This window comes from Molothrus ater, chromosome 2 (assembly GCF_012460135.2).
Source record: "Molothrus ater isolate BHLD 08-10-18 breed brown headed cowbird chromosome 2, BPBGC_Mater_1.1, whole genome shotgun sequence".
NCBI lineage: Eukaryota > Metazoa > Chordata > Aves > Passeriformes > Icteridae > Molothrus > Molothrus ater.
Window position 1 is genome coordinate 60,005,027 of NC_050479.2, and position 27,140 is coordinate 60,032,166.

Consider the following 27,140-nt stretch of genomic DNA (forward strand, 5'->3'; position numbering starts at 1 on the left):
ATTTACTGCTTGAAAACTGTTATACTAGCGCCTACTATTAGGAAGCAATCTCAGATATAAACAAGAAAGATGACAGAAGAAAAAATCTCAGCTTTCTGAAACTAAAGAAGAGTTAGTAAAAAAGCTATTGCCATTTTATCTAGACTAATCTGGCTTTCCTGTTTAACATCTACCAAGGTCTCATGAAAAACAGCATATCAGATTGCAGAGAAGCAGTCACAGCATACCCTGGTTACAGGCACCTTATGGTAACCCAACAGAGCAAGGGCAGAGTTTCTGAGCTTACCCATAAGGCACTCTAACATAAAGACTTTTGACATTTGACAGTCTGAAAACTGGAGGTGAGCAAGACAAAAAGGCTGTATCAGGTCACCTGCCAACTAGAGCTGCAAGACCCAAATTCCAAAAGGAGAAAAAGTTGCAGCAATCAAGTTAGGTACCTGCATTAGACAACTCTACATATGCCTGCAGTTTTTGGTCTTCAAAATAGTTTGGTGTCTCAAGCACCACCAAAAAAAACCTTTCCCTAAGAAAAAAGTTAATATAGAGGCAACCTAGGTCTGAACACAATGTTTAAGCTAAAACTAAATGAGGTGAATCTCATTTAGTTTTAGCTTAAACATTTACTACATGTTCCCTACTTGCATAGTCTTTAGGGGAGGATAATCTTATAACTGTACTCTCTATGTGTATCCTAAATGCTGAAGATCACAATCAGTCAGTTAGAGATTAGCCCATCAATTTGCTGATACCATAGCATATGCTGATACCTGATACCATAGCAATCAGTATATTTTTAACTGACTAGTCCTGATGATCAGATGTGCTCTCAGCCAACAGTAATCAAAAGCACTTTTTTCATCCAAAACATCCAACCTTTTTTTACACAAGCAAAAAATTCCAAAATTATGTGAAAGAAATCAACACAATAGTACAAAGAGAGCAGGGCTGTGGAACTGCTGTAAGGGAAATTGTTTAACAACATGACTAACTTCCCTCCTTCCTTCCTAAGGACCAGCAATTTTATTGACTCATTTCCCTCCTTCCTCTTTCTTCTCTAACTGAAGACCTAAAAGTTTCTTACTTTGGAATAACCATTATGTTTATATTCATTGTTTACATTTGGCTACTCACAGTTTTTTTATTTATTATTCAGCTTGAAAACCAAGTTACAGTAAAGAAAATGTTCTATTCTTGCTAGGACACTGGGATCTTGAAAATGAATGTAACAAAACAAGTCAAAGACGCATGGTGGAGAGCTATTTGGATATTTACACTACAAACAGGTGAAAGCTTAGCAGATGGGAAACTTCCCCACTGAACTGCACCCAATGTCCAGGCTGAAGTGACCGTACTAATCTGCTTAAGTGAGGGAGACAGAAGCAGACAGTAAGAGCCCTTAAGACAATTAGCAATACAGCTCTTTCAATCTCCAGTTAGATACTGTTCACACTCAAATAAAACAATAATTAAGTCTTATGTTTCTGCACTGATCACTAACAGAAATCAGTACAACTTCAGATTACTTGGAGACAGCTGATGCAGGAAAGAAGCTAGGAAGGAAGGTAGGAAGAGCAGAAGGGTATGAAGACAAAAAAGAGTTAATTTAACAAACACCCTAAAAATTAGCTTCTCAGCAGCACAGCAATTATTCCTCAAGTCTGTAATTTTTCCACTGTCATTTTGAATGTAACTGTGTTTAGAGATCAGCATGTACATGTTCTATCAGCTTGGTAAACAAATATTATCAGCTGGTAATGGATCCTAATAGACTGCTCTGCTTATGTGTTTATCTGGATTCCTCAGCCTTTAGGTCTGAATCTTGTTAACCCTGAGCACAAAGTTACAGAGCATTATTTTTTCTATCTATTATTGATAACATAGGAGCACTAGTTTGTCTTGAGACCTTCTCACACTCTAGAGACCACAGAGAATAAAAATCTATACTCCCCAGAAATCTAGATGAAGATTTTTAAAAGTAGTAATTCCACCCTGCAGGATCTGAATGTGTGTGAATATGTACATGACCACAAACACAAAACTATCATGCAATCCTGTTATACTATGCAGTATAAAACACAGGAGCAGTAGATCCAAATTTGTGAGAAATTATATTCTAATTGTATAAATTACATTCATTTCCACTATTTTTAAAAAACATATAGGACTCAATAATTCAAGAAATGGCCTATAAATTAACAAATGACCAATTTTAGAATTATAAACTGAACAAAATAAAAGCACTGCTATTTCAAAGAGCATTAAGACACTTTATATTTCAAGTACTTCAGGCAAAAAAAATCCTTCACTTTATAAAGACAGAAGTCAGACTTTACTGTAATATTTAAAAAACAGATCATCATTAAATCAGAATTCAAAATTTTGCATTTAAATGTGTGTAGGAAGTAATCACAAATCCTACATATTCTCTTGCGGAGTTGTTATGCATCTAGCATTTTCCTTAGAAAAAAATCCACTACAGATATATTCTTGTTAGGCAGCAGGAATTGATTTTTTTCACAGGAAAGGATTAAATGCACAAATTTTATAGCAGAATAAAATGAACAGTTGCACTGTTCTGGAAGTATTGTACGTTGAATATGGAGTTTTATAATGAGGTATGAACAGTATGAACATTGCACACAGTATTCACAGTATGCGACCTTTTTCTCACACAGTAGAAAAACAGATTTACAGTTCTTTTTTCTATTGATAAATAAATATGCAGAAAAAATATCTGCCCGTGTATATCTGTCTTATCCTTATCCTCTGACTGAGGATATCTGAGCATCTTTAATATAATGCTTCTTTCAAAATGTAAAGTGTTTCATAAGAATTAAATAAAAATGCATGAACAATAATAGCATCTTCTTTCTGAAACCTTCAGGCATTAAAAAATTAGTATTGATGAACTCAAGCTTTCAATTAAATGTGATGTACTGTACCTGTAAATGTTTTACAATGTTCACAACTTCTCTAGTGGAATAGGGGTAGTTAATTGTTCCTTGGTCAGCTAAGCTCCTGAGCTCTCCAAAAGCAGCTACCAGTTTCTGCAGAATTGCCTCTGGAACATCGGGACCATATTGTTTAAGCATTGCCAGTTCTGACTGTGGTTTGGGATTATCAACAGCATGGCAACTAAAGATGTCCCCTACAAAGAAAAAAGAAAAAGCACAAAGTTAGATAATTTATATAGAAATAGCATCCCAACAGACCCTTTAAGTTTAATACTGGACCTTTAACAGAAAAGATATGACTCAAAAGAATGCTGAGTACCAAGTTGCTAAAACTGTGAAAAGTGTGAAGTACAAGCTATGAGGAACACTGAGGTTTCTAGAAACATAGAAATCTCACCTGTCATTTTAATGAAGTTGATTTCATGAGGGAGAAATCAACCTCAAGAAGAAACAAAAGTCAAATGAATGCAGGTGTAGGGGGATAGAATATAAGTAAATGAGGGTAGTGTAGAAAGTAATCGTACCCCCTAAAGAGTTGCAGCTGGGTTAATTATTAAAGATTAGGTAGCTCAAGAGCAGTAACATTGGAATGATTGGTTTTGTTTAAAGGGTCCATGTAAGGAAGGAAACTAGGCTATGAAAAATAAACACAACAATAAATTCTTTTGGGGCAATATAGCTTTGTGAAATTCAGAGTCAATGAGTTTCAGACAGAGAATGTCCATTCAGAGGGAACCTCACCTGAAAAACAAAGAACTATTAAGTAATATGGAATTGGGTTTGCAACTGCTTTTTTGAGTATGTTTTGGGTGTATTTCTTACAGATTAAGCATTATGGCCAAAGTTAACAGGCAAAACCACATAAATTAAGGTTCCTGCATATGAATGGCCAAACTAACACAGACAATACAGTCAGTGGAGTCTGGAGGGTATTCAGTTCACAGCCATCATGTAGCAACAATGCCAAAATCTTGCCAGAGGCCCACTTAGACTAACAGTGGGCTATACAGGCCAAAGAATTCTTCGCCACTTGCCCCTGTTCAACTTAACTTGGTGTTTTTTGCTGTGAGATGAAGCTCTAGGGAATCTTTGCTGACACACAGAATTTTCTGAGACCTACCAAGAGCTTTCTAAACTAAGGCTTCTGTTGATATGAACATCGTTGGTGTGAAATTTGGACAGCTTTACCTGATACTGAGATAAATTCAGTATCTTGTCAAACGTACATATTTTACTAAGATCATATACATGGAGAAGCAAGATTGAGAAGCGGGTAGCACAGGGCTAGCAGCAAAACAATAGCTTTTACTACTGAAAGCAAAGAAAAGGAAAGGACCATCCATCAAGCTACCATGTCTTGTACCAAACAGGACAGTACCCAAGCTGTGGCTTGTTTGATATGGGAAAAAAAATAGTGAGCAGTTGAGAGAGCTGTCAGATGTCAAGCTTACAGTTAATTTGTTTGCAGTATTTGTATACTCTATACACTCATTAACAAAGATTTCCATAATCTTGTCCATCCAGATCCCATAAAACAAAATAGTTTTAATACAGATGATCACACACAGCTTTTCCATTCAGGGCAAGTTTGGGCACTTTTATTAAGATACATAAATTTACATTATAGTCTTAATGTCTCACATGACACAAAGTATCAATCAATATGCAAAAGGTCCCTTCTCCTCATGAAATCTAATTGATTAAGACAGATATTCTATTCGGCAAGTCTATTAAAGATCATAAATTAATATGAATCACTTACCTAATGTGCCAAAAAAGTCATTACCCAAGAAAGGAAACCCAGGCCTATTTGCCAGAACTATCATTCTAAAATCAGGATGAATAACTATTACATTTTCTCTCCCTTCTACATGAGCATGATCTGGAAAAGAAATAAAATTGAAAATACTTGCATATTTAAGCTTTGCAATACTGAATGAACAAACATAATTAGATTAGGTGAAGAATTCTTAGAATTAGAAGAAAAATTCTTCTAATTTAATTACATTCCTCTTAGAATTAGAAGAACAGTTACAAAAAAAAAAAAGGGCTCAATAGCTTCTTACACATCATTCAACTGAGTTTCATAGTTTGTTTCACAAAAATTTAACCAAAGAGTTTAATTGAAAAAACATAAAAATGCATCCGCTGTTCTTGGGGTACAGACAACCTGTTTTCTTTATATTTAATTTCACTAAAATGGTGAAGCCAATGGTGAATAAAAATTGATTTTATATAGGTCTGACACTATTTGATCTGGGAAGACAGGATCGAAATTCCTTCTGGTTACTACAAAATTTGTGAGAACACAGAGATACATTACTTAACACATGTGAAGGCTCTGATTCTCCAAAACTACTCAGACTGGCCCCATTCAGAACCTTGTTCCCTTTCAGCATGATTCCAGTGACACATGGTGTTTGGGAATCCTTTAACTGCCTCTAAAAAAAACTACAGCAATAATTAGGACTGGCTAGAAAATATTTTAGAATAAGCCCCCCTAAAGTTCAAAATGACAAGCAAAACTCAAGTGTGCCATGTGAGTATTGAATGACTGCTACACTCAAACATTATTCCCCATATTGTTAAAATGAAGCTAATTATATAAAGTTTAGCATCAAGTAGCATCAAGAGATACCTTCAAACATAGCCTTTTTTTGAAAAATAATGAAAAATATTTATTTCATGGAACTCAGATGAATTAAATTCCATCAAATTACAGATAGCCTCATCCTGCAGGATATATTTAAATAATGAAGTAAGCATATAATCAAGGAGGCATATGCAATATATGATTAGATAATACCCTTAACTATTTGACCCTAGATATATATCTTCCTTCTAGACCTGATCCAATGATACCCCAAATGTCCAGATGGGCATAACCAAGATCATAATTTTCTCAACTACATCTTTATTTCTTATGGTGAATGAGAAGCAGAGAGGTGAAGTTACACTTTCTGGGTTAAGGTTCTTTTTAATTCTTCAGCAAAATTCACAAGAATGCTAATTTAAAAAAAAAACTTAGTGACTATTGCAAAAGTAGTAGAGAAAATTACTGTAATTTCTTTAATTGTTAACTTCTTAGCAACAAACTATTTATCCATTTGGAATGGTCTGTGTTGCTACTGGGCAACTGAAAACCAGCAACATGTTACATTTTACTGTAAATGATGAAAACACTTTTGCTTTACTTACTGGCAACAATACGCCTTCCGTCTGACAAAACCATTTCCCCACTTTCTACTAAAGTTTTTAAGATACAGGTAACATTTGTTGGTGCTTTGTCTGCCTCATCAATTACCAAAATATGGCCGAACCTCACTGCTTTTACCTAGAAGAGAAAGGAATCATAACATCACTCCTGGCCAAAACCCTGCAAAGAGCTGCATTATTGATTTCTCAGTGAGCCTCAGTGGCACTGAGACTAGAAAGGGACTCAGAACAGGGACAAGCTGTGACCAAACCACAATAGAAGGAAGAGGAGGCAGGTGAGACAAGAAAGGTGGGTGTTTCCATTTCTCCTGGATAGGGATGGAAAGCGAGGGAAGTAAGGAGCCTGACTGAATGATTTGGAGTGCAGACAGAGACGTGTAAAGCCAGTTTGCATCTAGACTTTCAACATGTAGCTGAAAGAACTGAAGAATGGCTGTAACAGCTGTTTGGAGCCCAACTTAGCATGTAGGCGTGAGGTGCTACAAAGGAGAAGGAGGCAAATACCAGTCTACCAGTCAAAATGTGTCAGGTAAATACTAAATTATTTTCCATACTCATTTTGTATGTGGGGACTCCCAAGATCATCATCTTATTCACATTTGGCACAGCAAATGTGACCAATGTGACTCAATAAAAATTATTAAAGTGTTTATTACCATACTCACTCACTGGGCCATGAAAAATCAAATTACCAACAGTTTAAATAAAAAAAAATTCCAAATATAAAATTCAAATGCTTCTACTGACCAGTGGCGAATCTTCATATATAATAAGACCATCCTTTACAGAAGGTTGTAGGGTAAGGCTTTGTACAGTGGTATCCCTGAAATGTGGAAAAACAGATGGTATTAATTAAAAATACAGGAATGTTAGTTACAATAAAATATAAAATGAATAAATGAAAAATTGAATAGTCTCTTTCTAAGAGGAAAAATAAAATTTTTTTAGACTACTTGAATAACTGAGAACAACAGTGTGCCCACTTAGTAGTCAAATGTGAATATCTCTGCCTCTGCCAGGACTTTCACAGTAGTTCTCCATTTCTCATAAACCCTGAAAACAAAACCCCTGAGAAGAGAACCAGTATTTTTTTGTATGCAGACACATTAGTGATGCTATTATTTCTAGTTAAGTATGCTGAAACAGTCTTTTTTTTATGTGACAAACAGGAATTGTTACTGTTTTAGCTGTTCTTCTCCACATATCATCATGCAAAAAACCTACAAACAAACAAAACAACCTATTGTGTGGAATTCTTAAAATCAATTATTTTCAGTTCTAAGCCCTACTGGCTTGCTACATTTTACATCATGACCGGTATAAGCTCTTAGATGGGACAGATGCTTCTGTAACAGTTTCTTTCTGAAATTTGATTTGTCTTTAAATTGCTGAATTACCTTTTCTTCAAATTTAAAATAGTGCTAATTAAAATCTGTAATGAGAATATTGCTTAATCTTCACTATTTAATCTATTTTAACCACCACTGAATGCACAGATAAATAAAAAAACAGTTGCAATTCAGAAAGGTGAAGCAACAGACATCACCACAATGGATTCACCTACATAAATTATGTCCATAACCCAGGGAAAGTTTAATTGATTGTATAAAGTACTTGCCCAGACATTTGTCATGATCTGTATAACCAACCCCATTTCTGAACCCACTGTGGGGTTCAGATGGACCAATGAGCTAGAGAATAATCCAGACCTGGGTCATGACAGAATGTCCCCATGACCCCCATGCTTTCAAGGGAGGGCAAGTTGGCTTTGCCATCCCTTTCCTCCCGTATTTCAAAATTTGGATTAGTCTGTGTCAAAAGGATGATGGGCTGATCACAGGACAAAACCCATCAGGAAAACCTCTCTTAACACTGCTTGAGATCCACATACTGGTCCATTCGTAAGGTTGGTAACCTTTGCGCTGTATGTAACATTTGATACAACAAAAATCTCAGACCTTTCACAGCTGTGCTGTGTAACAAAACTGTTTGTTTAAGCCTAGCTGACTCACTCTTTCAAATATCCACTTAGTTCTATCTTTAATTTTGCAACACCTTGTAAAACCCAACAATTTTGATAAGCTCCATGGGTACAGGAAATCAAACAGTATTGTTAGCAGCACACTATTAAGTGGCCAGCTTCCAAACACAGTTTTAAACTGAGAGGATAACTTGCACATTTCCTTTATTTGAAACTGCTGTCAGCAGGATTTCTGTCCCAAATCACTAATAATTTCATGTTTACTTTTAAGCCCACAATTGATTTATCCCATAGTTTCCATGCACAGAAATAAAGCAGAGGGCAGAAAGAGAGACTTCAAATGTTTAGCTACTTGATCTGAACTTTAATCCAGAAAGGGAAAGGTTACAAAGATGGGATCGCATTCATATTCAATTAACCCTGTCACAAGTAGGCAACCCTTCCCCAAATAGTTACATTGATATTGTATTCACTTGCAACATATAATTTATTAAATCATTAAAATAAGCAGTAGCACTAATCTATTATCTTAGAAATCCTACTGTGGACACAAAAACAAAGCTTCTATTGTCATCCTGTGTGTCTAAGCAATTTATATGCTGGGCAGAAAATCAATAACGGATCCAAAAATAACAAAACCCAATGATTTTTGTTTCTTGAACTCACATTATTTAGGGACTAAATTCTCATATTGTATGTATCAGCCTACTTCCACTATCAGTTAACATTTCTGGTTCAAGCCTATATAGTTGCAGACGCAGAAGAATTTTAAAATGCATAAACCAAATGCTAGAGTATTTGAAGGTCACAGTCACAGGTACTAATTAGTCAGAAATAACTCAAGGAAAAATGTTCTGAAGAATTAACAAGGTAAAAAGGGGAAGAATTTGTCAAATTTGAGCTGTGATCTCTTTAAAGTAATAGAAAGGTGAGAAAATGAGAGGACCCAAGGGTAGGCCAAAAATAACGTAAAGGAAGATGAATTACAGGACGCTTTACAGATCATAAATTTGCACTTAGGAGATAATGAATGAAAAACAATAAAGTGAACAAAACACATCAGGAAAGGAATGTCTCTAGTGATGTGCTGTCACACAGGTGATGACACAAGAAAAGACAAAAATGTCAGATGATTTTCTACTATAACATGAAATAGTACCTTACTTTTGCTGAGCGAGTTAATCCTCTGGCTCTGCAGAGATTACTTACAACCCCCTAATACGGAATACTAAATTGTGCTTAGTATTCCATAATAAGGAGCAGCCCACGCAAATCCTTAGGTTGATATCGTTCTTCAGAGAAGACAGAATTGACATATTTTTGGGGAAAATAAACACTACAAGAGTTTACTGTTCATTTAAGTGCTATTACAAAAGTAGCACAATCAAAAAAAATATAGAAGGTATCAAACTAAAATAAAAATTGATATCCTGAATCATTCTTCTAATTTGTTTCTTATTTTATCTTTCTTCTGCTTTGTTGATAGTTGGCCTTAGTATTTAAGGAAATACATTGGGGAATTTGTAGCATATTACAGAAGTTAAATGCAAGTCAAATATTAATTCCATTGGCTTGATAATTTAAGTGTACGTGAAACTCCTGTATTTGCTTAGGCTATTACATTCAGACATGTATGAATGATTTTACAAGGGTTATGACAGATCAGTATTATTTTCTCTTGGGTCAGCTGTCTGTTCTCTGCCCCGAGATGCGTGGGAGGTTCTGCGGCAGCCCGCGCTCTGAAGAATGAGTCTGGACTCTTCACTTTTTCGGTCTTCAGGCTGTTTATTATTTCTTATCTACAAAATTTCCTTTCTGCCCAGCCGAGGTCCTCTCAGCACAGCAGCCACAAGCACTCTCCACCGCCCCTGAGTGTCGTCTTTTTATACTACAAACTACGAATAACATATTTACTTTTAATTCCCAGTACCTATCACCTATGTTAGACAGTGCATTTCTACTCTAAACCAATCCCCAAGTGCCAACATCACAGCAAAATTGGAGAACAAGAAGAAGAAAGAAAAATGATTACACACGCCCTGATTCCTCCATCTTGTCCCCATAACCCCTATACCAAAAATCCCAAAATGTATATTTTCACCCTGTGAACACCTTGTTATTACACCGTTCAAACCTGTGTGGCTTTCACATCCCCATGCCAAGCTGGCAATTTGCTGGAAGGATCAAAATCAAGCCACCAGGTGCTCCGGGCAGCATGCCAGGGTCTCCGAGCCCCCCGACGGGGTTCTGGGCAACTCTGGACATCCGGGGGGATATGCTGAGTTCCCACAATTTTCCTTTCAGAATCATATGCTATACACTTCTATATCATTAATTTCTGTTCTTCAGAAACCTACCATGACCCAAACACAGTAAAGAATGGCTAAAAAGAAACTGTCTCCTTAGGGTTTTTTCTTAAATTTCTACTTTTTAATGAATTACGTAAATGTAAAGGCACTGAAATATAGAAAAAATAAAAACGCACTAAGTCTGAAATATTTTTGAACAACATAGCAAGCAGCATTTCCTAAATGCAAAATATATCTGGCACTCAAAATTCCCACAGGAAAGGAACTAAAAACTCCAGTTCACTTTCACTTAGTAACAATAGCACCTTAATAATAACTAACAGGCTCTAACAAAGACATGAATACCAAAACCTCCCAATTTCATCACATTCAGCAATGAAAATAGGTCTGACACAAAGAAGCAAGACTGTAGGAATGTAGATTGAGAAAAACTATCTGACATACTGTCATCTTACTCAACTGAACTGATTTTATCTTCATCTGATTGTAAAAGAAAAATAGGAAAAGCTCACTAATATCTTTCCTAAGAATGTACTTTTACTTTTATCAAGGAAGCCCTTCTCACAAGTGCTCAATTTAAATAGAAAAAAAAAAAGAGAAAAAAAGAGAAGAAATATTTACTACTGAAATGTAGCAACTCCTCTGACATGACCACTCAATTCACAGTAGGACTTCTGAGAATTCTTCTCATGTTTTTTATTAGCTCCTATTGCTGTCTTTTATTTATTTTTTGCTACTGCTGCATTATTTACCCTAAAGGCAGCTACTTCTGAGGTCTGCAGACTGACTCAAACATACTGCTTTAACAGTTTCTGTTTCACTGACAGCAACGCCTTCCTTCTGGAGAACAACTATGAACTGTGTCAGGAGAAATTTCCATCAACCTCAGAGAGTTAGTTGTTATCCTCCAGTTTAACAAAAGGTGCTCCAATGCTTTAATTGAAGATTTGAGTCCCCAAGAAGATTGTGCCCTAATACAGGACACAGTGTCAGGCCCCAGCTGACATCAAAAACACTCACATTCCCTGGAATTACTCCATCTTGACAAGTGCAGAAGAATACAGTCCTGGCTACTGTGTGTACTTACACTGAGGCTAAAAGGGTAAGAGACTATTTCTGCAAGGCAACCTTGTGTTCTAGGGGTCCCTGCTAATGGTAACAAGGTTATATAAACCAAGCTCAGGTTTGGCCTTCTTCTGATTCACCACACAAAACTTCATGGTAGTTAAAAGGAAAAACCAGAGATGTAGCGTGTATGCTCTAGAAATTCTTCTTCATTTCTGTGAGGCATTTTTTATTAAATACCTATGTACATAGATACATATTTCTACACGTCAATCAGACATGAATATACCCATCTGCTGTGACCTAATTTGAAAGAGTACTTGAAAAATAATTAGTCCAAAGGCCATTTGAAGCTGTTAATTGGTCAGTTAATCCACTCATGGATTATCCTGATGAAGAGCAGGCAATCCCAACACAAAGAATCAATCTGCATGATTTTGACATTTACAAATTAATTTCTTTAGTCAACCCATCACAGAGCCATTGCATTGCATGACCTGACTGCTGTGTTTAGGAAATTATGAAATATCTGAAAAGCCAACCAGATGTCTCATCGCTCTGTAAAAATGACCCTGGTAAAGGCTTTTTGACTTATCTGTAGGAACTGATAATTAAATTCACCTTTTTTTTTTTCCCTGCTAGGCCGTTACAGCTACTCAGCAGGACATAAGTTTGTTTAAAATGCAAGAAATTATTTTGACTATAAAGGTACTCATTACTCAGTATGACTGCAGGTGGCAGAAGAAAGGTCAAAGGGAATTATGTTTAATTCATGGTAAATGCTTAAATCTGAAGTTACACAATTACTTGTCTGTGATCCATCTGCCAAAACAAGATACAAAATTCACTCACCCTAATTGTAAAATCCATAAATGGGGAAATACGACACCCTGCAGCTACCCTTATTGCTTGTAAGAATACATTTAATTGAGTAAACAGTGAGAAACTCTTATTTCAGCTTTATAGGAAAATGAAACAACAGGGTCTTCTAACCTGAGCTATTTCTCTGTAACAGCCATGCAGCAGGATATTAAAGCTGAATTCAATTCCTACAAAAAAAGAAAAACGAAGTAGCTTTCTAACACCTGGAATCTGACAATAACAGAGCTAGTCAGCCAGCTTATGAAAAGCTAACATTGGAAACAGGGACCATCGGCTGGCATGAAATCTTGGAAGCTTTGCATTGCAACTCTGTATTGGCTGAAAATGTATTTAAGAAAACAGGCAAAAAACAAGTAAAAACTATAAAGACACCTATAATATAGTCAATGCACTCAGGGCTTCACAACATAAATCTTCATGACAAAAATGTATCATATTACTTATTTCCTAACATGACCTACATAAAGAATAAAGCACACAATATAAAGTACAATATTAAAAGAAAATAATCTAAACATTAATGACTCATGATTCATGAGGAAAAATTACCTAGACTTTTGTTTTGTGGCTGCCAAAAACCAAAACCACAACATCTCCTCTGCCTTTGCTGTGCTCAACTGAAATAAACCAGTGCAGCTATAGAACACTTCCTTCAACAGCCCACTACGGAGATGGCTTTTCTGTATTGTTCATGTTTAGAAACAGACCTGCAGAGCTATATCAGCATTTAAGTTATTTCATGTGGTCCTATATCCTTTCAAGAGATGATAATCAGATGCAATTCTGAGAACAAGTACAATATAATTCTAGTATCCACCTGTATCTTGGACAAAGGAAGCTGTTTCTTCTGAAATGCTTTTTAAAATTAGAATTTTAAAAATCTGAAGTCAATAAAGCTGAAAGGGTAGTTTTAAATTATCTTAGTAAGGGAAACAGATAATTGGATTTTATACTTATTACATGTGCTGAAAAAGAGGGAAAGAAAATTAAGATCTAAAGATTAAGGCACAGTTTGTAATAAGTATTGCTTGTAGGGACACCATAAGCTCATTTTCCTACCTCAAACTCCCCATTAATTGGATTGTTAAAGATCACAGCAAAATTACGTTTCTTTTGAAAAAGATAACATATACAAACCATATACAAACTCAGGTAAGTTTTGGAAAAAAGATCATCAGATTACTGTAATTTATTAGGGAACTAGGAAAGGCACAACACAAAATGTAGTAGATTTTTTAAATTAACCCTGTATCACACTTTTCAATCATCAGTCACTAGAATAAATATAGTAACTCTGACAGGAAGTTGTGATATCAAATCAAGATGTTTTAAGCAAGTCCTTTGTAAGGAAATGCATTGGGACACATAGAACAAGGTAGGGTAATATCTTGAAAGAGAATAGTAAGATCATCAGATACAAAATAGAATTTCAAAGCAGTTAGTATTCCATTGACAGTGTCAAACATCACATTTACAACAATGATAAATTGCTGCAGTGTATATGTAAATGCTTAGAAAAATAAGTTATCTCAACTTGTAAGAAAAAGATATCAAATGGAGAAATAAGACTTAACATGGCTAATTTAGGGGTAAACCTGTTTTATCAAAAGCTGAAGAAGAAAACTTCCTGCGTTCTCTATTTCAAGAAAAGGTATCACATCATATTTACAAGCCGTTCTAACATTTTTGACTTCATAGAGAACAATCCTTGCACACTAAAAAACATTCCCTCTTTTTATCATATGACTCTATGAAGATTCATATTATCTTTTTTCACAATAAACTAATTTCCTAGATTATTTTCTTGATACACAGAATGAGAACAATGGAACGAAATTAATCATTTTGCATCTGCAGATTCACTGAGGTTTTGAGCAGCAGAAAATCCATTCATAGCCATCAATAAATTATATTGATGTAGATTACACTGCAGTCTACACATCAAAAGCTTCTATTTCTGTAAGTGATGGTGATATTCTTATGCAGATCTATACACTGAAAACAATAGAGTTGAAGTTGACTAACTTTACTTATCATGACTTCAGTGGCCACATCTTTAGTAGCTCAGAGGAGGGATCCAGTTCTCCCACTAGTTCTCAAGTTCCCATCAGAACAGGAAAGGATCAGTACTCTTTACTCCTGATCATTTTCAATTGTATAGAGGAATGTCTGTGATAGGTGGCAGAGGAAACTGTGAGCTCCAAATTTTGCATTTGCTACAGCTAATCTGTCACTGACACAGCATGAAGCTGGAAACATAACAGAGAAACTTCTGCTTAACAACCACTCATTTACATGCGTATCATAACAATAAATAAATAATCTAGAAGTTATCAAATTTAATCTCATTAACACACTGTTCTGAAAACAATATTGAGTCTGAAGCTGTTTCTTAATTCTCACAGCTTTAACTACCGTTCATACTAACACATCTGAGTATCAGCTAAGGACAGTGCAAATGGCTTCCTCCCATGCAACAACCACTGCTGGATTATAAAATTTTATAAATATAAGATAAACTAATTTTAACTTTTTTTTTTTGGAAGACTACAACATTACTACAACACACCTAGAACAAGAGCTAGGGGTCATCCAGCTGCTACCTCGTAGAAATTGCTAAATCACAGAATCAGAATGGTTGAGGTTGAAAGGCACCTCTGGAAGTCATTTACTCCAACCCCTCTACTAAAGAGGGCCACGTAGAGTCAAGATACTCAAGACAATGTCCAGTGTACAGATTTTGAATATCTCAAAAAATCAAGGAGCACAATGTACACCAAACTTTAAAGAAAAGGTTTTGATATACAAAAATGAACTTCATGCCTTCCTGAACCTAACAAACACGTTTCTTCGAACACAGATGTTCTGCAATTAATTTTTTGTAAAGGCCTCGTTAAGACAGAGAGGTTTTTGTTTGCTATCAGAGCAATTAAGAGCACAATTCATGATGGCAGATGGTAATTTCAGAGATTTCATGATACCAGTAAATCTTTTGGGCTATGTGATTTAAAGCAAATCCAACACCAACAGAACAGTGGTGACAGTTTTCCCAGGTCTTGGGAAATACTGTTCTGCCCAATATTTTTTCAGTTGTTTTTAGCTGCCTAAATTAGTATATGAGAATAAACTACATTTAAATATTTATTTTATTTTTTTATGCTTTTGTATTAAGCATAGCAGTGTATTTTTTAAAATTTTGATGAAAGCTAAGATCAGATAGCAACATATGACTCAAAAAAACTCAATGCATATATATTAATCCACATGCCTCTCCACATTTAGCACCTAATTTATACCACCAGAAACTACCATAAAAGTTGTGTCACTAAAGTTTACATCTTCCTAGTCAGAACCTAGGCTTTTAGGAAGCCTTCTATCAAAAGTCTCTTCACAATTCCCAAAATCCTCACAAAACCAAAAAAACCCAAATAAAAAAAATCCTTCCAAAATCCCCAAACTGGAACAATAAATCAAGCTTGAACCGAAAACAGAAGGATAAATGCTGTAGTTCTGTATACATAGTCATCACAAAAATAGTAATTGCAAGGAGGAGAAATCATTCTAATTGAAACATAAAAAACAGCTTGAGAGTATGGCTTAATTCCAAATAGATGCAAATGTAAATGTTTAAATGACAGACAAAGAACATCTTACTCCAGCAAAATCATTCTTTGTGTAAAATTAGTTAGCAATTTGATGATAAGAGAAGTAAAATTAATCTCTTTTTCTTTGGTCATATCAAAGGAGACAACTATTTAGAGTCCATGATACTTTCTTCTGACATTTTTATGTAGGAGAGCTGGGAGCTTACAGTTTTATACTTATCTATTGCTCTCATCAGTGCTAAGAAGGATTTTACAGTCTTAACAGGGCATATTTTCTTGCCTGAGTCTTCTCTAAAGTTTTTTTTTTCCTTCTTTATGTGGAATCTTCTTGGTTTTAGAGACTGTGAAAGTCAAAGCAAGATATCATAAGAGAATTAAAAAAGCAAGATATAATGAAACATAAATATACAATAAAGAATAATAAAGCAAGATATCCTTGTGAGGGGAAGCAGAGGAGCATGCACTGAACTCTTCTCTGTGCTGACCAGTGACCCCAGGGAATGGCCTGAAGTTGTGTCAGGGGAGGTTTAGTTTGGATATTAGAAAAAGGTTCTTCACCCAGAGGGTGGTTGGGCACTGGAACACTTTGCCCATGAAGTGGTCGCAGTGTGTCCAAGTCCCACAAGTGTTTGGACGATGCTCTCGGGCACATGGTGCGACTCTTGGTCCTGAGTAGGGCCAGCAGCTGGACTTGGAGGATCCTAGTGGTTCCCTTCCAACTCAGCACATTCCATGATTATCAGTTTCCATGAAAATTATTTCCCTGATTTAATGAAATACTAATTTAGTCTACCAAATTTAACTTCAGATTTTTGTGTAGAACCACTGGAAAATTCTTTCCACATCACTCACAGGAGAGATAGCAAAAGCAGTAACAGAAAGGTTCATAAAATAATGAGGCTTTCCAAAGTTCATTAATTTAGGAGCAACACAAATAGTTGTTACATTAGCTTGGAGAACATCAAATTTTCTTACAGTCAGTTTCTTAGTTACTGCCTGTAAAACCAGTACATGTTTAATTTCTATAAGAACTCTTAAAAGTTCTTTGATATTAGACAAAATAAAGCTGTTGTTTATTCTGTAACACGTGGCTGGTGTCCTGGGTGAACAAAATGGAGACAACCATACCAGGAGGGTAAACAAAATTTGGAATTTCTCTGCTGAAACTTACTCTTGTAGGAAAGGAGGGACAGGGAAATCCTGGCGGATGGAAGTTCTTCCTTAGCACAGAAAAGCAGTAAAATGTTTCGTAAGTGCAGTCCTAGGGAGAGGCTGTGCTGAGCCTGTGCCATGTTACCTGTTTCCATAACCCCACAATGAATGCAATGAGAGAGCTGGTCAACTCCTTGTCAGCTGCTAATATCAGGAAGTATGCAAGAGAAAGCAGCCATCTTTTTGAGTAATTCATAAGCACATATTTTTCTTAATTTCTGTCATTAATGAATCTAATTGGAGCTTCCTTCCATTAAGATTTTCTGCTTTATGGTATCAAAATGATTGATAAGACTTACAAATTTCAAGAATATAAAACTTCTCAATGAGATGCTGTAGGAAATGTTAAGAGAAAGTATTTATAGCCTCCATAAGCAATCAAAACCTTTAGGTCAGGCTGACCCTTCCCATGTGAATCAGTTGCAGAGCAAGTAAATACAGATGTCCCTTTTTCTGTCTTTTATCTCCTTTCATCCTCTTGAAGTAGAAGACATAAAATGTGAGATTTTAAAATGACTCCTGGTAATAGCTTATTGCCTCTAAGGCAAATACTCCCTGCTTGAATGTCATTGAACATATGTAGAGTTAGAACAGCAGAACTCCTTATACTCTTTCATCAAGACAGTAAAAAAACCCAAACCAACAAAAACCCCTACCCTAACAAATTTGTCAAGATCTGTACTTCAGGTATACAAGAACCATTAAAAGCATTATATTTAGAAATACTTTCCTTGGCATGCTTAAAGGTACTTACAGTAGCTAGCTAGGAAATCTGAAGAAACACACAGGGCTATCAAAGATGAAGTGCACATTGCAGAATATTTTCTAAGAAAGTACATCTATGCCATAAGCTACTGACTGAATCTTCCCCACAAAGTATGTAAAAGCTTACTAGGAAACTGTTTGGGTATTTTGTAAACTTGCTCTTACTTTGTTTTTAATCCAGAAGAGTGCACTAACAATACTCTAATCCTGATTTAAACACCCTGTAAAGTATAACCAAAATATTATATAGACTGAGTTCTTCACATAGCATTTCAAAATACTACCCAGAAAATAGAAATTTCTGATTTTGCTATATTCATAAATTATTTTTCTATAATTGCATAGGACTACTCATCATTTTCTGCTTCATTTTCTACTTCAACCTCTCTCCAAACCCCTGTAATCACAAGCAGTACCTTAAAGAGACTGTAGAACACTGTATTGACAAGACAATAAATGCACATTTTTCTTCCTAGTGATGTCTCAACTAGCATGTGGAATTTATACATTCTACAGCTGCATGAAAACCCCATACATGGTGTTTATACAATGTTCTCCTGAGCTATATGAATTCATATTAAGCACTGTTCTGCCTCATCGCTGGAGAATACACAAAAGGACAGAAATAGTGCAGTATTTCGTGACATAATTGGGATTGGCAAAAATCACAGTGTATTTTATCCAGACAAAGTGGGTAGCTGTTCCAAGCAGGAAAGTTAATGCAAAGCTGAAAGTAGGAGGTCACAAAAGCAGTATTTCATATAGAACTGATGGAAGTCTAGAATAAGTAATATAAAGGAGAACAGCAGTAGAAAAGTAATGAGACAGAGCTATCCAAATATCAGGAATACAAGTACAAGACACTTGAAGACAAAAATCTGGGTGAGAAAATGAGAGACAAAGTGTTACAGACATGATGCTGTTAATGGGCAAAATACCAAAGATCAACATTTTCATTAGCACTATTTAAAAAACAGTGATTATGGAAAGAGACAGGGGATGAAGCTAGGAAGTTGAAGACAAAGAGATAAAGATTAGGAACGAAGCTGAAATGGGATTCAGTTCAATTGAAAATGAGTCTTCTAGATATATTTATACTTTATTTCCATTTATTAGTTTCAAGTTCATGTTATAAAAAGCAGGCAGATAATTTCCTATTATTTCAGCTTTTGAATTGTTTTCAGTTGGTTTGTTGTCTTGAAGTCTGTTTTTTAGCTTATGATGTAATTTTCTAATCCAATCTCTTATGGGTGAGAAAGAAATACATGCACTTAGCAGGAGTGCCAAAGGAAAAAAGCCAAAAAACCTTTACTATGTAGAATGTTTCTTGTCTGATGAATGATATATTCAAACAAGTTTTCCCTCACAAAATACTGCATGCTAGGGAAATCTTTCCAGAAATGACAGCAAAATATAACTTGTTTTTTGAACAAAGTTTAGCATCAGCACACTTCTACTTGCTCGCGTATCAAACAAGATGATTGCGCCATATTCTTGTACCCACTCCTCAACCTGTCAGCTTATTGTCTCTGCCAGACACATTCCTGTGGTCTGTGTGCCACTTAGGGGGCCTCTGTTCAAACACTAAAAACACATTAATTTCAGAAACATGAGTTTTAATAACATGAGAAATTTGATTAAAACCAAAAAGTATGGAAATCTAACACATTCTTACCTGTGCAGCTGTAAATACTCTCTGGGTCTGTTTAAAAGGTGAAGGAATCTGTCAACAACCTTGTTTTTCCCAACTCCCTGCAGTAAACAAATATAATAGTAAGACATAATACAGATATACATATTTAAGAGTTATAAATACAGAACAGATAACTTGCCAAAATGGTTAAAATACTCTCCATACTCCTTCATGGGTAAATACAACTTCAATCTATTTCAAAAAATTCTGAACACAAGTTGATTACATGTATTTTATTTTATATATATATATATTCACAAAATACTTATCTATCTTACTAGAAATATCCAGAAATAGGTTTTTTCTGGTTAATAATAATAATAGGTGTCCCTAGAGTTATGTCACACATCCTTTAACGAACACAAGTTTTTCCAGCCTTTTTATTTCACAAAGATATTGCAATGTCAATGCTAGGAAGTTGTCTTGCACTTAATAGGCAAAGTTAATTCTTGGTGGTCATAGGACACATCCTGTAACTGTCACATGGAATTTGGGCACAGCATTGGTAATAGTTGCTGATCACATTGCACTGGAGTTACAAAAAGAGGCCCAGATGGAATCAGAATTCAGCTGTAGATAAAACTGATCTCTAACTCTATTGAAGGATGTCTGCACTAGCAAGCTGTGGAAAATGATGACAGTGAATTAGGTGTTGGCAAAGCCCTGGCGCACCCTGTGCTAAACGTTTTAGGAACTGGTATTTCAGTCCAGGTCTAACCTAAACTCAGGGAAGGAATTATCAAAGAGCACAAATTAGGTCGGCTGATGGGGAACATCCACTTCACTTTCATCCTAAGAGAGATGGATACGTACTGAACTGCGGTAAGGAAATTCCCTTCAAAAGTACATTCTAGATCTGGTCTGAAATGCTAATGTAGATGCAGACCAAGGTGACAGCTCACATGCAGAAATTCTTATCCCTCCTGCAAGTAGGTGGCTGCAGGAAGCTCAGAATGCCAGTGAGAATGCTACAGGTTGCAAAGAAAAAGGAAACAGCAGAAAGAAAAACTCAATCATAGACCAGCCAAAAGGTGTTTGACAAGACACTATCCCTCTCCTGAGATTCTCACTCTGACTGCATGAATGTATCTAGTAGTCCACACCAGTGTAAAGAAGATAAATATAACCCAAAGAAAGATTAAAGAGATTAGATTAAACCAATTTGAGATTCACTAATCTGTTTCACTTGGCATTGAAACAGAATAGGAGCCTTCAGAGCTGCAAGTTATGACATTTATGAGTGATGGTAACTGCCAGCTGTAGAATTGCAAACTGTTTAAGCTTCTTAAAATGGGACCACAGTCTCTCTCTCCTCTGCTACATTTGTAAGAATGGAGAATCATGCGCATATGTATAATGAAATCACAGGAGGAGAGTTCTCACCATGAGAGCAGAGGAAAAAATACTGCAGAGGAGACAAAAATAGAACTACCTATATTCTACTGCAGACTTGACTCCCACACAGAAGAGCCAACTCTGTTAATGCTCTGCCACACGCCTCCTCACAAATCTACTTCAGAAGAATCTACAGCTTTTTAGAGGTGTAGTAAGAAGCTGCAACACACTTAACACCTTTCACAGTAGTTTCTGAAAACTGTCACCTGAAACAGTTCTCCACTGCTGTGAAAGAGGATGCAATTCTGCTCACAGGATCTTGCAGGAACTTATAGGACATACCAATTTGGGAGAAAATATTCAAGTTCAGAAATTTTATCAGTGACTTTCAAAGTAACCAGAAATAGGCTAAGAATCCCCTAGTGGTGCACACAGACAGTTTTAGTCACATATGTTTCCTGCTACTTTCAGTCAGATCATAAATGGGTGAATAAACAGGAGCATTTCTAATGTCAAGCACAAAACACCCATGCTGAAAGCAGCTTCCTTTCCTAAGAGAGCTAAAGATGGCTGGGCAGATGTCTGCACACAGTTTCTGCATCGATTCCAAGTAGATTGCGTATCCTGTTCCAGTGCAGAGTGGGACTCCAGCCAGCTGTGGCAAGTACAAAGATGATGAAATATATCAACATACTGAATCAGTGTAAAACATACTTAATATTACACAAAGTGGTTACTGTAATTAAAAAAAAAAAATTAGTTACCAAAGCAACCCAGTGAAGTCAATGGGAGGTGCGCCGTGACCACATCTCACCCTTTCTTCATTTTTATCTGTGCATCTCACCACACTCGCCACATATTTCCTTTTATTTAAGTATACTTGAATTTCAGAACATCGTACATTTTTAAAAGGTGCATGCAGTATTTAAAAGCCAAAAGGCATTCCCACCAGGTTTTAGCTATTAGAAACAAGTTAACATTGCCTAACTTCTAGACTAAACTGCTTCAGAGGGTACATTGTGTGCCTTCACAGAGGCTGTGGTGTACCACATAAAATCTTTGGTTGGCAACAGTAGCTGCAGCAAAGTTCTCCTCAAAGCTTTTTGATTCCAGCCCTCTACATTCCTACTCCATGACAAGTTACCGTTCCTCTAGGTCTCAGCTACTCCACTGAGAAGTCACAATATCACAGAAAGGAAGGAAGGGACCAAAGATATTTGGAAGGCTCTTTAGCACTATTAAGAAACTCCAAAAACCAAAAGTTTGGATGAATTTGTTCCTTAAGTACTATGCATTAGTGTAAGTCCAAAAAGAACAAGTTTATTCCAAATTCACCTTACCCCCATGGGATAAAGAATATGTGTATAGTAGTCTTCTTCAGGCGAACAAGAAATGGGGAAAATGCTAACACATTTTGGAAAAATAAAAACCAAACCAACTCTAGTTACAGGCACCCAAGAAACAAGAAATTACAAAAATGGCAACACTCACCCTCCTTTGCCCTTACTGCCAAAGATCAAGCTGGATCTTCTCGACATCCACATTGCTAGCAACAAACTATTTAAACAGGAATAACCTGAACTATCTTTCATATGAACATACTAAAAGATTGAGCTGAACTTGGATTGGATTCAGAACATAATCTCATAAAATTTTGCAATTATTGCAGGCTAAGGTAACATTCAGAGGGCAAGCCAGTTTGCCATTAACACTTGCTGTGTGCTATTTATATTATATACACACTATTGCAGTTACTTAATTTAACAGAAATATAAACATATGCTAATTAGAGAGAAAAGAACATCTGTGTTGGTGTTTCAACTGAAGAGAATAAAAATACTTCAGAAAGCAAATATTAGACAATTTTTACTCCATCAGACATATGGGATAACTGAAATAGAAAAATGGGAAGTAAATATCTGCACTAATGAATAACAAACAAGAAATTATGCAATTAGAAGGCAAAATAATCCCTTAGTTAAAAATCCTTCTAACTGACACTGTAAACACTTGCTACCAAGGATGAAATGGCTTAATTTCCTAGCAGAAGCTGCAGCTTCAAATATAAACAAGGTTGTTATAAGTCCCAGGAGACATTTTGCAATTCAGGATGCAGAACTGACAACTGAAATTTGTCCCTTGCACAGCCCAAATAAAGACAATAAAGTTATAGTCCAAAGGAATTGGACCGAAGTTTTTGAAATTAACAGTCTGCCTCTTCAGAAAAAAAAAAAATCTAAACCAGGCTGCCTCATTTTTATTTTCTTTTAAATGATTTGCAGGTCATACTGAACCAGCTGAAGAGGTTGCCATGTTGTGCTGTTCAGTACTGCCCTTCAGCTGAAACACTGCAATCACATCGTCTCCATATCAGAGCACCTGTTTCATTACGAAAGAATGAAACAAATTTTGAAACTGGTAAAAAAGCAGTTTATCAATTTTTCACTTCAACAAGTTTCATTTCATAATTAATTTTAAAATTGCATTAGAGAATGAAAGACAAATCTGAGTTAACAATTTTAGTACATAGAGCCCTCATGTCAGGGTTCTCAGTTTTTAACATCACAGAAGTGTTGTATTATCATTATCACAGAAACTTTTCACTGAACAATGAAAATAAAGAAAATGAAAACACTTTTCATAATGCTCCATTTCTAACCCTGGGTCTAGCACCAAACCACCTTTCACAGCTTTGGTCTTTCTGTCAACAAAGACATTGCAATGCATGTATTGCTGAGGCAATTATGGCTGAGGCTGCGATTTTTAGTCCAGAGGATGTGTCGCTGGCTTTCTAAAAAAGTGTTCTATTATCACCAAAGCAACTCGCAGTACCTATGCAGAATTATTTCACACACTCCAGGTGTTGAGAAGCCCTGCTTGGAACAAATGTGAGTAATGCATTTGAATATCTGCAGAAGGTGTGCCACCAGCAGACTCTAGACATTGCTACTGGAGGACCACTGCAATCGACCCTATCACGGCTACCTTGCTTGAATGTTAGCAACAAATTTAAATACAAAAGCAGTGGTGACTTTAACTCCTGCCCTAGATGCAATCTACATATTCATCAGATACAAAAGTAAGTGTTCTGTGGTTTAGTATCTGATTTTTTTTTTTATTACAAGTTTATCATCTGGGGCACACCAAAATTATAGTGGCAGCAAAAGAAGAAAATTTCACCGTAAGAGTCAACTTAATTCCCTGTTAGAAATCATGAATGGAATACTTTGGATGCATCTCTGACTGTAGTTATAGATAAGCTTGTAGAGTTGATGCCTTTTTCTGACTTTAAGTAGAACCAGAGCCCTGTCAGGCTAAATACAATCATTGCATTTCTAGTGAGGTAAGACAACTGTGGTCCAATGGAGAGAAGCATATTATGGAAAGAATCTGTGAGAAGAAGTATCCAAAAGAAAAATCAATTCATTGTTTATTATTTAATTCTGGTTCTCCAGTTTAATGTGTAAAGGCAGAAAGCAATACTGTAAGCAGAAACACATTTCAGAAGCATGGCTATTCTCGGATGTGTACACACTGACTGTACCAAGTCAAAGAGAATATTTTCCGAGTTTTCCACAACTGTCATACCTAATTCCCTAGACAAGAAATATCATTGTATTTGGTCCAATTTAACTCATTTGGAGCTCAGTTTCTTCATGCTTACAATAATAATAAAAAATTGGTTTGGGATAGTACATTCTTGACTTGCAGAAGAAACTGTCTATTTTTAAACATGTTTAAGCAGGAAAACAAGACTTATTTCTAGAAAAGTTGAAATGCCAAGCATTTGCTATTTCAAGTTTTTTGATGACTGATATTATTACATTCTCAGTTTGCACCTAATTCAATTTCACAATGAGTTAGAAATGAAAATATTATATTAGAAGAAAAGATCTAATCAAGCATGTCATTTTAAATATCTTTAAGAAAGACTCAATCATTTGTCCTTCTAAATTCTTCAAGAATAAAATAAATTCCTAGTGTGAGCCCAAGAATTCATGTAAGTTGATCTCCCAGTTAAAGAAAGGCAGCAGAAAGGATGAAATTACATTGTCAGGGAAATATATTAGCAAATGTACCAGAATGCTATTACATTTCTAAGTCCTTTTAATCACTGAATAGTTGGGGTTGAAAGGGAACTCTGGAGATCATCTAGTCCAACCACCCTGCTAAAGCAGGTTCACCTACAGCAGATTGCAGAGGATTGCATTAAGGAGGGTTTTGAGAATCTCCAGGGAAGGAGACTTCATGGCCTCCCTGGGCAGCGTGTTCCAATGCTCTTTCACTTTCACAGTAAAGAAGTTTTTTCTTGTATTCAGATGGAACTTCCTGTGTTTCAGTTTGTGCCCGATGCCCTTGTCCTATTGCTGAGCACCACTGAAAAGAATTGGGCCCTGTTGCCTCGACAACCACCCTTAAGGTATTTGTATACAAGACCCCAAAGATTTGACAAGATGCCCTTCCACAAGCTATAGAGGCCCTGCTCCCTCAACCTTTGCACATAAGAGAGAAGCTCCAGTCCACCCATAGGACACTCATAGCCTTCATAGGCTGGACATAGTACTCATAATTCATGTATTTCTGCTTACTGTGGGTTCACATCAACACTTGAAACAAGTGTTGCTAGAGTTTCTTTCAGATTATTTACAACATTTAGCACCTTCATAGAATTCTTCATTCTCCTTCTGAACAGCTCATTCAATAACTCGTGGCAACAGAGTGATGCCAAATAAAATAACCTCAATTTTGCTTAACATGCTGCTGAGTGTTTTAGAATTTCATGGTAATAAAACAATTCAGAAGTGAGAAGGTTGTGAGCCTTCTCTATCCAGGAAGCCACAGATCCTATAAATAACTATATATAAGTAACTATAATAAGTAACTATAAATACTATGTGTGGTATCTTCAAAGACAGATGATGGCTGCCAAGACCTCACCTATGACTAATAAAGGTGAAAGCATCCAACACATCTCTTTACATAACCTCCAAACACAACAATTTGTGAAATGTTATATTTAACCTTTAAAATTGTGAGATGAAATAAAATCATTTCAGCCAATGCTCTTTCCAAAGGTTTTCCACATAAACAAATTCTATTTATTAACATAGTTTCTCTTGCATTTGCCAAAGAAAATCCAAGGAGACAGTAAAAGACAGCATGTAGTGGCCAATCAAAGAACTGCACATTGTCTATCAGGAAAAATATCACAAAAACACAGTCTAAAAATTTTCCTAGGTAGTAAGAATCACTATCCAGTCTGTCTCCTGAAGCTCAAAAGCTGCAAGACCTGTATTTAATGAGTACATAACAGTCATTGCAACATTTGAAATAACTGGGGGTTCTTGCTGTTCTTTGCCTGCTGGTGTGAGAGTAATATGCAGCTTCTTACTCTCAGCCAAAGAAGGAGCTGCTTTGCAGGTGCTTTGAAAAACTATAGATGGATTCATTCACACTCAGACTACAGGCTCATTCAGGAAGCAATATCAGAAACCATAGTTAAGGCACTGGCATGTCCTTTACTTGGAAGCTATTTCATAGCTGGAAATTCATATCTATCATATCATATCATATGAACTCAAAGAAACCGGTTTGTTTGTATACAAAATGGAAACACATCCAAAGTAAATCATCAACCACTGTAAACAAATATTTATATTTCATGTAAAACATTTATACTGTGAAATCCTAGGCCATATAAGCCCCAGGGAACAAACATCAATGAAGTGCTGTAAAGCAGTTTACTTCAGAAGCTGAGTACTTCTAAAAATATCTGTTGGCATCTTACATTGTCTTCAAACTCTCCTCCATTTCATTAAGAAAGCCAGGTCCTAACATCCACCAAGATAATTTAATTATAATTTACTGATAATAATCATCAGAGTCTGTACCTTGAAAACAGTCTTGGTAAAAGGGTTCTCATCAGGCAGCTCTTAGAGTTATAGAAGAAACCACACTTACAGACTTTGAAAAGACAGAGGTCTTAAGCCAACAGGAATCTTGTGTGTGTACATGTGTTGTGCAAATAGAAGAGGCAAAGGTGGAAAAACACATTAAGTCAACCAACCAAAACCAAATCCAGACTCTAAAAGAAAGACTACAGGTCAAGCTTGCACATTA

At 36.0% G+C, this 27,140-nt stretch overlaps 1 protein-coding gene across 1 annotated transcript in view; it reads right to left on the reverse strand.

The window, feature by feature from the left end:
• VWA8 (von Willebrand factor A domain containing 8) overlaps positions 1-27,140 on the reverse strand; it is a 184,488-nt gene that overhangs the window by 77,902 nt on the left and 79,446 nt on the right. Inside the window, exons 21-25 of the mRNA XM_036379175.2 lie at positions 19,668-19,744; positions 6,921-6,996; positions 6,156-6,291; positions 4,720-4,839; positions 2,946-3,151 (exon numbers count right to left, since the gene is read on the reverse strand). Coding sequence (XP_036235068.1) covers positions 2,946-3,151; positions 4,720-4,839; positions 6,156-6,291; positions 6,921-6,996; positions 19,668-19,744 — 615 coding nt within the window. The remainder of the gene's footprint in view (positions 1-2,945; positions 3,152-4,719; positions 4,840-6,155; positions 6,292-6,920; positions 6,997-19,667; positions 19,745-27,140) is intronic.